Here is a 13,327-nt window from a genome sequence, read left to right as displayed (position 1 = left end):
TCACTAGGCAGAAGGTTTTAGCCAAGTAAAATTGCCAATTTTCTAAGAGAAAGGGCTAGCACATTGCTCATTAGAGCATTCTGAGCTTGCCTGTGCAATCTTTTTTTTTTTTTCTTCCTACCCTGCAATTTCCTGTGGGTTATAAACGAAACCTTTCTAGCTGTTAATGCAGGCTGTGAATTGAAGAAAAAAAAGCATGTAATTAATCATAGGAGGTTGGGGGTGTTCGCTAAGCTTCAGTTACAGGGGAGAAGCTGGACAAGGCACTAGGACCTAGAAGGCAACTATCCACCCTGGCAGGAATTTCTTGCTTGGAGCTCAGACAACAAAGGCATAGAGAGATTGGTTTTCTTTCTCTCAGCATCTCCACCCAACCAGCAGAAAACCGGTGAGTGGGGCTTTCGAGTGATTTTCAAGCAGAATGTAACAGATGTCAACCGGGAAAGCACAAGGCACACGGCTTTCTTTCTGTGTGTTCGCCTCTTTCTTCTCTTTTATTTGCCTTATTCTATAGGATTTTGGTCCTCTAAGATTCTACCTGGGATTTTCCTTTGGAAAAGTGAGTTTGCTGTTCCTTTGTTTTCACTATGATGCTAATTTAGAAGAATAGCACTTCTGATTCTAAAGCATAGCTTTATTTGCACAGCCCGCCTAGGGAAAATGCTTGCTACTCATCTTGAGGAGGTGGGGTCTTACTACTGCAGGTTGTCTGACAGAGACAATGCTGAGCTCAGCATAGGTCATGGTGACACTGGAAAAAAAAAGGGGGGGGACTGAGCTTGGCAAATATACCAACTACCAGTCCCCCTTTATCTCTTGTCTCTCTGGTTTCTTGCAAATCTTGATGTGGCAGTGTATATATAGCAGCTGAGCCCTCTTGCTTTGTGAGTCTTTTTCCCTTATCTGTGAGATGAATGTTAATAGTTTGGTTTCTTGGATGTCACATTATTACCTTTGTAAGGGGTCAGGGCTTTGGTTGTATTATTGGTTTGCATGTTTTCATTGTTTTGATCGTTTTTTGTTTTTTTTGTTTTTTGTTTTTTCTGGTGGGGGACGTGTTAAGGGGGGTTGAAATCCAAGCTTGACAGATGACTTTTTTTTTTTTTGCCTCCATCAATGCACCTAAGCAATAGACAAGTTTGAAGTGAATTGCCTTCTTCGAGGGCAAAATGTTCCGTCAGTCAGGGGAGAAACCCAGAACAATGAAAGGTGTACTCACTTGGAAAGGTCCCATGTGCTATTCAGGGACCCATTTGGGAATCTTTCTACAATTATTCCATTAAGAGGTGTCGCTGCATTGCTCTGGGAGGGGATGAATTACCTGAAAGGAGAAACAAGATTCTGTGATCAAATGGAAATGAAAGAAAAGCAGAGCTAATAGCTTGCTAAATAACTGTTTTTTTTTTTTTGACAATCCCTCCCCCTTTTAGACCCCAGCTTATTTCTTATGGATGCAGTATAGTGGCACCAGCTTGATGGGGAGAGGGTTTGATGAATAGCACAAAGACACTGGGTATTCCCTGGAGGCTGTCCCTTTAAAAGAGAATCCTAGTTTATTCTGGGGGAGGGGATACACATATTACAGCAGGCAAAAAAGGACATGGAATAAACCTAATTCACCCCCTTCCTAGTCATTGTATTGAGATGCAAAGGCTGCTTCCTAAGCTGAGGATGCAAACCTTGGCTGGTTCCCTCTGTTTCTCTTTGAGGGAATTTAGTCAGGCTATGGATTCATTTACAACTGTTAGTCATGTGGCCATGTGTGAAGGAGCAGATGCCAGTTTTAATGTATTTTGCCCGAAGTTACAATTTGATAGGAGCCACTTTCAGGAAGCTCCAGGTTTTTAAGCTATTTCAACACGCCCTCCCCAAATTGGAACAGTGCCAAAAGTGCCACCCTTTCTCTATCTTTTCCTCCTATCCCCTTCCCCACCATTCAGTCCTCAGCCTACTGCCCAGCCCCCTCCTCCTTCTCTATTAAGATCAATATTCCTGCAGGTCAGGGACAAGCAGCAGATGGGTCACAGGCTTTTTTCAACCAGTTCTTTTCACAGGCAGCAGATTGCAGCTCTGGATCTGGCTAATATTTTAATTCTTTTTTCCCCTTATCCCTTTCTTATTCTTTGCCTCTCTTTATCTCCACCCTTTTCTCTAACAATCAGGTTGCTGTGGTTCTACCAAAATATGGAACTTGATTTTGGACATTTTGACGAACGAGACAAAGCATCTAGAAATATGAGAGGGTCACGGATGAATGGACTTCCAAGTCCCACTCATAGTGCCCACTGTAGCTTCTACAGAACCAGAACCTTGCAGGCATTAAGTAATGAGAAGAAGGCCAAGAAGGTACGTTTCTACCGCAATGGGGACCGTTACTTCAAGGGGATTGTGTACGCTGTTTCTTCTGACCGTTTTCGTAGTTTTGATGCGTTGCTGGCTGACCTGACTCGATCCTTGTCCGACAACATTAACCTGCCTCAGGGAGTGCGCTACATTTACACCATTGACGGATCCAGGAAGATTGGAAGCATGGATGAACTGGAAGAAGGTAATTCAAGTAGTGAGTAGTGGGTGGTGGCCCCTAGAGGGAAAGGACATCCTTGCCTATGGTTACACTTTTAGTCTTCCTTGAAAGAAACTAGGCTATTTGTTTGCCAAAACATCAAGTTGACTGATGCTCAGGCTTCTGATCTCAAAGTCACCACCAGGATCCTTAACTGTCATTCCTCATTGAGTTCCATCTCTGCTGAGGTTGAAATGGATATGGGTTTTCTAATGCTAAATGTGCTTATCTACCTGGGTATACAAAGGGAAATCTGAATTGTGACACTCACTCTAGGAGTCGTTCATGGGTAACTCTTTAAAGCAGGCCATGAAACCATTAGGGGGAAGAAGAATGTATGGTTTGGTTTAACAGATAAAAAATTGTGCCCACATTTCCTATTTCCTACTGGGAAATTATTTGGGAATTGCCATTCATTCGAAATGCATGCCCTAATGTAGGAATTCCTGGATGTGTTCATAGAGGATTAGACTTTTAGGTAAATGGTTGCTGCTCAGCTGTTGCTTTGGAAAAAGCTCACTTAAGGGCGTGTCCATGAGGCTGAGATCATTGGGAGAGATACGAAAGAAAGCTATAGGTATGTCTGGTATTTTAATGAACACCATTTCTATTAAAGTAGGAATGAGTCACTCTGCCTAAATCCTTCCAGATCATCTCTAGACTTTGGAATTGCTACTGAATTTTATGTGTTAACTGCTGGAAACCATGTAATAACAGAAAAATTCCAGATCTTCCACACAAGTTGTTCAACCATATTATCTTTTCTTAATGGATAGTTAGAAAATAGATTTAGGGTCATAGTGTTAATATTTTAAATTGCCATATAAATTATCTTGATCAATTTAACCCATACGTACTGTAAAGGATAGCTTCAAGGAAAGAGAAACAGCACACCTGGTACCCCAGCTTTTAGGCGTCCTATGTTACTAGACAAAGGAACACAAAGGCTTCCCTTATGCAACATACTAGTTCCCTCATGTAGTTGTGGTTTTCAAAGCACCTGTGTAACATGATTTGGGCAGGCACCTAATAAGACACAGTGTTCACATAGTGGTTCTTTCTGAGTCTCAGGATTCAAGTCTAAGAGTTTTCTACATAGCTGACCTTGAAAATCTATGCGGAAAAGGCTTAGACAATTTGATCACATACAAAGTTGGTAGGCAAACATTAATTGTAGACTTTTCCGATTATCAAAGGATTAATCATTTTAGTGCACATCTTCAAATGAAAGGAGGCCAGTTGGGGTCAACTCCAAATCTGGGCGGTTCAGTTGAGGGAGCTGACCAACAGAATGATCAATAAGGTATGCATCTTTCTATGAAATATATATCTTAGTCAAAGTTGAGGGATTTCTCTATAATCTCCTTTTTTGTTTGTTTTCTGGATTTTCTTTTTTAACTTATTTTATTAGCTATTTTCTTCATTTACATTTCAAATGCTATCCTGAATGTCCCCTATACCCTCCCTCCACCCTGCTCTCCTGCCCACCCACTCCCACTTCTTTGCCCTGGCGTTCCCCTGTATGGGGCATATACAGTTTGCAAGACCAAGGGGCATCTCTTCCCAATGATGGCTGACTAGGCCATCTTCTGCTATATATGCAGCTAGAGACACGATATAATATCTTTTACAAACAAAGAAAACTGAATCTCCAAGATTTTCTTAATTTCCATCATCTGTGAACATCTGAAGGCCACAACGCATGCTAGGTCAGAATTCGGAACCAACTGAAATGGTATTCTGAGAAAGAGATATTATATTTAATAATAGTGGTTTGCACAGATTTCCCTCATTTTTTATACCCATTCTTGTGTATATGTATGCATGTATAAGTGTGTATTGAGAAAAAGGTGATAAAAAACTATCTTAGTTTTGTCTGTGTAGCTGATCAGCGTGAATTTTAAGAACAGACCACAGCTTTATTCTCACCTGTGCTCTCTTGGTTCCGTGAAATTAAACCTACTTACAATTTCTGGGTGCAGTAGTATTTCCTGATGTGTTCCCAAAGAGTATAGAATCTAGATAGGAATCAATTAAATTTACTCCTCTTGTCTTCTGCAAACCCCAATTTCCGTGGATGCCAACGCCTTTTCAGTCAAATGTTGAGGAAATCCAGAGTTATTTCTGAGAAAGTGTTGATAATGTGATAATTTTTCCCACTGCCATAAAGCTAAGTGGGAAAAGACACTGGGCTGAGAAACATAAGGGAAGGGTTTTCTTCTCTCTCATTTCAGTAGTTAGAACTATTTATCTAGGAAACCGGGTCAGAAATCCCTTTACTATGTTTACTTCTAGAAGGACATGGACAAAGATGAAAAATTATTAATGTGCACTGTTTTATGTTAAACTTCAAGTTGAGAATGTTAGGGGAGATTCCTGGTGAAGAATCAGATTACAGGACTACAGGAGCAGATTACAGTAGCAACATTGAAACTGAGATTTGCTTCAAATTCAGATCTCTTGGCTTCTAACCTGTAGAAACTTGAAAAATCAGTAGAAACCCCAAACTTAAGGTTTTTTTTAATCCATAAAATAAAAGCAATTCCTTTGAGAATCAATTAAGGAATAATATAAAGTGCTTGCTTAAATACATCCCAGGTCAACTGAGATACAACTTCCAAGTCCAAGGCTTCTCAATTTATTTTTAGAGCCTTTATTGAGAGAGTATTTTGAGTATTAAGAACATTGGATGAGGTGATTTTGTTGAGTCCTTTCCATTAACAACAGCGATGCAGAAAGTAGAAATCCTCTTTTCTGTTTCCTTTTGTTTTGTTGATCTCACAGGAATGTATCATGCACCATATTTATTATGTTTCTATGTTTAGCCTAAAGTTAGATAAGATAAAAAGCAGCTAGCTGCTAATCACAGTGACCTCCTGGGATTGCTGCCACTTCTTTTGTCTGGTGACTCTGGTCAACTGTCTGTTGCTAGATGCGGAAAGCATCAAGGGAAACATTTTGAGTCGAAACCTCATTTTTTATGTCAACCTTTCCACAACTTCTTGCACACACCAAGGGTCTTAGAAAAGCCACAGAGGACGTGGCTCTTATTAACTCTATCCCCAGCCAGCCAATGAAGATGATCCATCAGTGGTATTTCCTTTTGTATTGCCTTTTCTTTATCTTTCATTAGAGAATCATTCTCTATTTTCCTCATAGTTAAGCTTTCCCTCACCTCCATGTTTATTATTCACCCTCATCAATTTAAAAGCTGACTAGCCAGGTTTTTGTGTCTTAAGACAAGTGTGTGCACTATTAATTATGTAGAGTGTTAGAAGAATACTTAAAGTTGGACAGTCTTGGATAATTTGAGCTGTATAGTGACACTGTATTATCTAGTTCTTGTTAGTACCACACTTTACTTGTTCCAATGAGATGAAACCACCTTTCACTAACTTAGTCTCTAATCACTAAAGCAAGGCCATCCCCCCAAAGCAGTGGTCTTACTACATTCTGAAGTAATGCATTAATAGACATGATAAGGCAAAAGCCATCATTTAATATTTTAATGTAGTAATGTAAAAAGGTATCATTCAATATTTTCTTTCTTGAGTTAGGGATCCCCACAAAAGAAGAGGAAGCCCACTGAAAAGCATTTTTGCATTAAGAGATTATAAATGTACACATGTATAGGGTTCTTTGGAAGGTAGAATCTTCTTAAAGGTGAAGAGGGGGACACACTGGATCATTTTTGAATGTAACCCCTGTTCCCTTTCTGCCCTTTTGGTTGTGTTTCTAGCATTTCCTGCCCCCTCACCCACCCACCCCTCATCCCAAAGCAGGTTTGTTCCAGCAACTTGTCACCTTGCTTGCCTCAGAAACATCTTTCTTTCTCCATTCCCTGAGGGTGGAAAATAAGCCCTGGCGCGTGTGGCAGGGTGGAGACTCAGCTGTGGAAAGGCTTAATATGCCTCACCCAGCTCCAAGTGCTAGGTAACTGGCTGGGTAGGACACACCAGGTTCTGCAAATAGACATGGGAAATCTTTGCAAGATCAGAACAGGCAATCCTTATGTAGAACAAAGCAACACATCTAGGTCTTTCCAATAATAGAAGTAGAAGACCCTTGGTGGTGGGCATCTAGCTTTTAGCATTTGATTACCACAATATTTCCTCGAATCTATTTGAGATTAAAAAGAGAAGGGAATTCCTTTTCTATACATCTCTTTAGGCCCATAAGAGACTCTGCTATCATTGAGTGAAATAGATAAAGAAGTCAAGACTTAGGTAGATTAAGTGATATGTCTGAGGTCATATTGCTCCTAAGTGTCTGGTTGGGACTTGTATTAAAATCTGTCTTCTTCATCCTCCTGAGTGCTGAGATGTGGAAGCATGAGCCACCATGCTCTGCTACAAGGTGCAAGTGTGTCCAGTTGTGTCTTTTTGTTTCCTGTAGCCCAGGCTCTTGTCGCACTAGTTATGTAGCCGAGGGTGACCTTGAACTCCTGCCCCTCTTTGTATTTCCTTTGCAAGTGCTGGGATTTTAGATGTGCATAACCATACCTGGCGAAGTCATTTTTCTTAATCATCATAAATGTCTTGTCCTAAGTGGTCATCAACAGTTGCAGCAGGCGGCAATGGCTTTGCTAGATGTGAATTATGGAGCTCCTTACATTTGTTATTTGCAGCCCACAGGGGCTTCTTTTCTAGCAGCATGGAATATATTCTCTCTCTCTCTCTCTCTCTCTCTCTCTCTCTCTCTCTCTCTCTCTCTCTCTCTCTCTCTCTCTCTCTCTCTCTCTCTCTCTCTTCTGTGTGCCTTTCTGTCTCCCTAGGTAGGCCTTGTTGGTTAGGACCCCACTGTCTGAAGCAGGCTGCCACCAGCTCACAGAGATCCTCATGCTCTTGTTTCCTGAGTATGAGGATTTCAAGACATGTGCCACCACGTCCAGCCCATAGCAGGCAGTCATGTCCTTGAAGCACTGGAACCCAGAAATTCTCCCATTATGCAGTTAGAACAGCTCAGGTCACGGACAGCTGGCCCTGAAGCATTCTTTTAGCTTTGCTCTTCTTTTAGCTTTGTTTCCTCCTCAAGCTCCATCTCCTCTCTCAGCTTTGACTTCTTCCTCTTTCTCTTTCTGGTTACCTCCTAGTTATCTGTTTCCTCAGACTAAGAGCTAAACAGTAATAATGAGAACTTATGAAGTGTTTACTATGCTCCAGTCTCTGGGCTAAGAACTTTTCATCCACCACTGGACTTGTGCCCCACAGCAACCCTATAAGGTAGGGCTTTTATTAGCACCCCCTACACACACACTTTGCAGACAAGCGACTGCTGCCAAGGGAGTCAGGTAATTTGCCAAAGGTCAAGCAACTAGAAAGTGTTAGGAATCACTGACATCACACCAGCTGTTCTTTTTCCACTGCTCTGTATTCAGGCCAAAAGTAGAGAGTGGAGCGATTAAAATCTACCCTCAGAAGGTGCTCAACATAGACTTGGCTGAGTGCTGAGCCCTGTGGAAAGTTCTTGGGTGCCATATGATACTCTAATTATTTGCCATCATGTGCATTTTCATGGGGCTGGTTAATCATACTTATAGATCAGAGGCTTAGAGGTTTAAGAGAGCGGAGCACATAGAAAAGGCAAGCCCAGATCCCTAATGAGGGCCACACAGCTGACTCTTCAGAAGAGCCTGAGGATGAGTGAAATCATAAATATAAAGCCCCGGACGTTCCCAGTCCATCATTTGTCTGGCAGAGTTTGAAAGTGTATGGAAAGTTATGGGAAGCATTTGACTCAAATGCAGTGACCTCTTGGGAGGTGCCCATGAACATGACAAAGTACAGAGGCAAGAGACCATCTCGTGTGTGTGTGTGTGTGTGTGTGTGTGTGTGTGTGTGTGTGTGTGTGTTGGGGGTGTTGGCTGTGTATATATAGAGGAACTAAGGGCCCCTTTATTCTCTTGAGTCATATTTTTCAGACCCTAGTCTCTAAACATTGGTATTGTGTTGAATTTGTATGCCATGAAACCAACAAAATTGGTGGGGGGGGGGGAGTCTCATAACTTGTGTCTTCAACTCCTGAACACATATGCACCAATCAGGGCCAGTGTCTATGACTGCCTCTAATCCATGCCTTGGTTCCCCTACTATAACAGACCATTAGTGAGATTAAAGCAACCATGTGTCCTCCCCTACCCCCACACACATACTTGTCCCCTCAAAGCTACCCTAGAGATTGCCACTGAATCTTAGTACTAGTAGAGAAATTATTAATTCTCATAACTTAAAGGATTTGGTACAATCAATATTTGCAAAGAGAATGAATTGTCAGTATGGTGTTTCTGAAAGGCTATGTGTAGTTCTCCTGCTAAGACCAAAGTGAGCAGAAGAGCCATCAGACTTTAATTGTGTGTGTGTGTGTGTGTGTGTGTGTGTGTGTGTTTACACTGACTAGGGATTATCTGCTTGTCTATGTATTTAGTTTTATTACTGATGACTTAAAGCCTGATCAAATCAGTATTTCTGCAGTTCAACCTCTGGATGAACTTCTGTATACCTTGAGGCTAATATGCGTTACTCAGCAAATTTAGCTCTTTATTTTCCCCCTCAATATACTTCTCCCTCAGGCTGAGCCTAACTTGCTTCTAATTTCCTTTAGTTTCTAGTTACAGATGTCTAATGCCCTCTTTTTGCCTCTGGCCACTGCATTTCTTCCACTTACTTAGTCATTATTCCCAGCCCATAGTAAATTTCAAACACATCCTAGACCTTTTCAACTCAATCAGGTTGCATAATGCAGTCTCCCACTCAGTTACTTAGGGCAGCCAAAAGCAACTGACGGAGACTGCACCAAATCCACAGATGTAGTGTGCAATATTTAGGAGGATGGAGAAAGATGTAAAGGGGGTACTAGAAAAAGAAGAACATATTTTCCAAAGAAGAGCTAGACTTGCAAACACTAGGAATGCTCTGTGTGTGCAGGGGGTGGGGTTGTTATTTAGATACTTTCTTCATTTAGTGTGAGATAAGCAGTAAAACAAACTTGTACACACATTTAGACATTCAGTGCATGGTGTGTGCACACCTATGCATGCACACACATGTGTGCACCTGTGCACACATCTACATACACACACACATACACACATGCATACACACACACACAGACATTTCACATTTCAATAATTCCATTATTTAGTCTGATAGGATGATTTGGCTTTTGACATAATGTCTACTGAATGTCTGATATGTAAATTTTTTTGGTTCAGTTCAATTTGAAATAAAAATAAATTAACATTGAAAGTTTTCCTTGGTTCACATTATAGCAAAAGTAGCACATATCATATCAAGAAATAGAGACAAGTGAAACATGCTCTATGCACCAAGTGGTACATGGGAGTTAGTGAGCATCACAGAAACTGGAAACATTTACATTACAATAGCATCATGTTGGTTGTGAGAACTCTACTTACTAGATCACATAGAGGTGTTTGCTGGGTTTTTTTTTTATATATAACCCTTAGATTTATGAGGTTCTTTCACTAGCTATGCCATTGTATTGAAGGATACTTAGCTGATTACTTTTGTATTTGAATAAGTCAATTTGTCAGAGGACCAATTTACAAACTGGAGGTAAGTTTGGTTATTATGTCAAAATTGTACCCAAAGCCTTATTTCAGTATGAGTATACTATATACTATACCCTATACTTGATTTGCTTCTGCATATTTACCACTGAACTTAACACTTAACCATTTATTTCTTCCCTTAGGGGAAAGCTATGTCTGTTCCTCAGACAACTTCTTTAAAAAGGTTGAGTACACCAAGAATGTCAACCCCAACTGGTCTGTCAACGTAAAGACATCTGCCAACATGAAAGCCCCCCAGTCCTTGGCTAGCAGCAACAGTGCTCAAGCCAGAGAGAACAAGGACTTTGTGCGCCCCAAACTTGTGACCATCATTCGAAGCGGGGTGAAGCCTCGGAAGGCAGTGCGCGTGCTTCTCAACAAGAAAACAGCCCACTCTTTTGAGCAGGTCCTTACTGACATCACAGAAGCAATCAAACTGGAAACTGGAGTTGTCAAAAAACTCTACACCCTTGATGGAAAGCAGGTCAGTGACTGTGTAAAGGACTTTTCTCATTTTCCCAACTGATGAATCATCTTATACCTAAACCATTACTCATGGTGGAGGATCTCTCCCTCCATATCTCTTCATCCTTAACTGTCACTCTTTATCTCATTTGGGAGAAAGACCTTCTCAAGACAGAGCAATGAACCAGAAATTGGTTGCTTTGAAATTCATTCTATTTTTGCTTTACCAGGCCTAGTTGTCAGCTAGCCCAAAGTTCTTTATTGGCTAAGAAAATACATGCCTCCGAAACTAGGTTTTAAAAATTAATATAAATTTATATACAGCATGATGCAATCTTGGTTATTCAATGCATATGATTATTCAATGCCTATGACTAAGGATATGGCTTGTCCCACTCATTTTAAAAAATATTCCCATCTTGGTGCTCTGCATCCATTTGGATCAAAAGAAGTTGAAATTACCTTCATATTTATATGAAAGGAGGCAAACAATGGGGAAAGTGCTGAAAGTTCTGGTGCATTGTCTTTGCCTTAACACTAAGATATATATTTCTTTCCGTTTTCCATGTGACATAGCTCTTTTAATTTTGTTCCGTGGATGGTTCGTGTGAGAAAAGAACTATTTCAGGATTCTAAAATTAACCCAAGAAAGATGCTACCATCTGTTCCCCTCCAAATCAGGTTCCTCATGTCAGTGGTTACACTACTGAAGTGCCACCTATATTAGTATCTGGGAAAGAATGCAGCCAGGCGTCTCCAGAAGACAGATGCACCATTCTCTTGAGCATAGAGATCTGAAAATACATAACAAAAATGTTCCAAGGGAATTGGAACAGTGGCTGGTTCTATTGACTCAAAAGATCATTTTGGTCATGTATCTAGAAGACTAGTGTGGATTATTATTAGTCCATAATCCTACCTCTTAAAATATCTCCGATAACTGAACAACTACAGTTTCCAAACTGTTTATTTCTGTACATCAACTAAAGGGTGTTTAAATGCAGAAGTATGCCCCTCCCCATAATTACTGATATGTATTGTGTGCTGCAGGATGTCAAGTTTCAGGAAAATTCATTTTGATAAATTTGTGTCTTTTTTTTCCCACTTCTTATCCTTTGTGCCCCAAGATGCCTAGAAACATGGGTTATAGTTCAGCTTCACTAAGAGGCTCTGTCTCAGGGGAATATATTGGCAGAGTGTGGTAGAGCAGGATACCCATTGCATTCTTCTGTCCTCCACACAAGCATGGGCACATAAGCCACACACATCACATCACATAGCACAAACATTCAAGTACACACATACTACAAGTATTCACATACAAAAGTACCACAGGAGCCTCTCTCTCTCTCTCTCTCTCTCTCTCTCTCTCTCTCTCTCTCTCTCACACACACACACACACACACACACACACACACACACACCAATTCACATACACAAAGACACCGCACGCATTCACACATCGCACACAAACATTAATTTACACACTATTAAAAAACAAAGCTCAAACATTCAATCTTTGCAGTTAGTTCATCACTAAATAAATTTATTGGTATTCACATATGCTTTATTAAGCATTAATAATCTTCCTGTACTTCACCTCTGCTATTCTTAGTATGGGTTTCTAGTGTTGCATGAAGATTGATCATTCCTTGGCATTCTTGACAGTTCCTAACAATGTGTAAAAGGTAATGTACTTAAGCAAGCAACTATCTGTCCAATGATGCGTGAGTTTCACCTCTGCAGGCCATGAATAATGGAAAGCCCTCTCCAGTGTCTGCAAGTATAAGTTAAAACTTCTTTAGGGAAGATGCTACAAAATTCCAGGATATGATAATGGTCTGTAAGTACAGAAAGATAGGGGATATTATATGGACAGTGTAGAGACAGGAACTGGTTAACTCAATCAAAAGATTTGAATTGGTACTCTAATCTCCCATAGTGACAGATCACTTTCTGACTTCCATCAATAGGAAAGAAGCCTAGACAGGAATTCAAAGACTCACACTCCAGTTTTTTTATCCACTGTATGGCATAGGGCCAATCATGTTACTTTTCTGAGCCTCAGGATTTGGTTTTTGTTTGGTTGGTTTGGTTTTTTGAGACAGGGTCTCTCTGTGTAGTCCTGGAGCTTGAACTGGCATTGACCTTTCAAAGATCCTCCTGCCTTTGGCTCCTGCGTGCTAGGATTAGCAGAGTATGCCGCCACTGTAGGGCCACCTTAGTGGATCTGTTATTTTGTAAGATGGTCTCGAAATGGTATTCACACTGCTCTTATATTAAGATCTTTTTGCTATCTACATGACATGCTAAAAAGTGATTTTCAAACTTGCTTTATTTATTTGTTTTCCCTTTCTTCATAGTGTGGGTGATGTAAAAAGCAGAAAGAGAAAGATTCACAGACAAAAACAAAAGAACAGGCAGAGTATTAGAACTGTGGCAGCACCACTGCACCATTGTGCTGGACAAGGATGATTGATGTGTGCAGGTGCTTAGCATCTCGGATGCAGCACTATGAGTTTTATTTTTAAAAAAATTATTGGTGTTATTATTTGTTGTACAAGAAATGTGTTTCATGATGACATGTTTGTGCCTGTATGACTCTGCAGTTTGATCACATTCACCCCCACCATGACCCCATTAACTTCCCCTCTCCTTTTCGCTCTTTGTTTTCCTTCCTTCCTTCCTTCCTTCCTTCCTTCCTTCCTTCCTTCCTTCCTTCCTTCCTT

The 13,327-nt window shown here is 40.6% G+C and overlaps 1 protein-coding gene across 5 annotated transcripts in view; it reads left to right on the top strand.

Annotated features, from left to right (window-relative positions):
• Positions 1-240: 240 nt before the first annotated feature.
• Positions 241-13,327, top strand: part of Dcx (doublecortin) — a 77,730-nt gene continuing 64,643 nt past the window's right edge. For 2 of the 5 annotated variants that reach the window (XM_029534063.1, XM_021187550.2), the window contains exons 1-3: positions 241-388; positions 2,163-2,548; positions 10,277-10,617. In XM_029534063.1, coding sequence (XP_029389923.1) covers positions 2,185-2,548; positions 10,277-10,617 — 705 coding nt within the window. In that variant the 5' untranslated portion in view covers positions 241-388; positions 2,163-2,184. The other 3 variants (XM_021187553.2, XM_021187552.2, XM_021187551.2) reach the window with 3 other exon arrangements.

The sequence above is a fragment of the Mus pahari genome, chromosome X (genome assembly GCF_900095145.1).
Source record: "Mus pahari chromosome X, PAHARI_EIJ_v1.1, whole genome shotgun sequence".
In the NCBI taxonomy this organism is placed as follows: domain Eukaryota; kingdom Metazoa; phylum Chordata; class Mammalia; order Rodentia; family Muridae; genus Mus; species Mus pahari.
The sequence above is the reverse complement of the archived record's forward strand: the minus strand, read 5'-3'. Positions and strand labels throughout refer to the sequence as shown.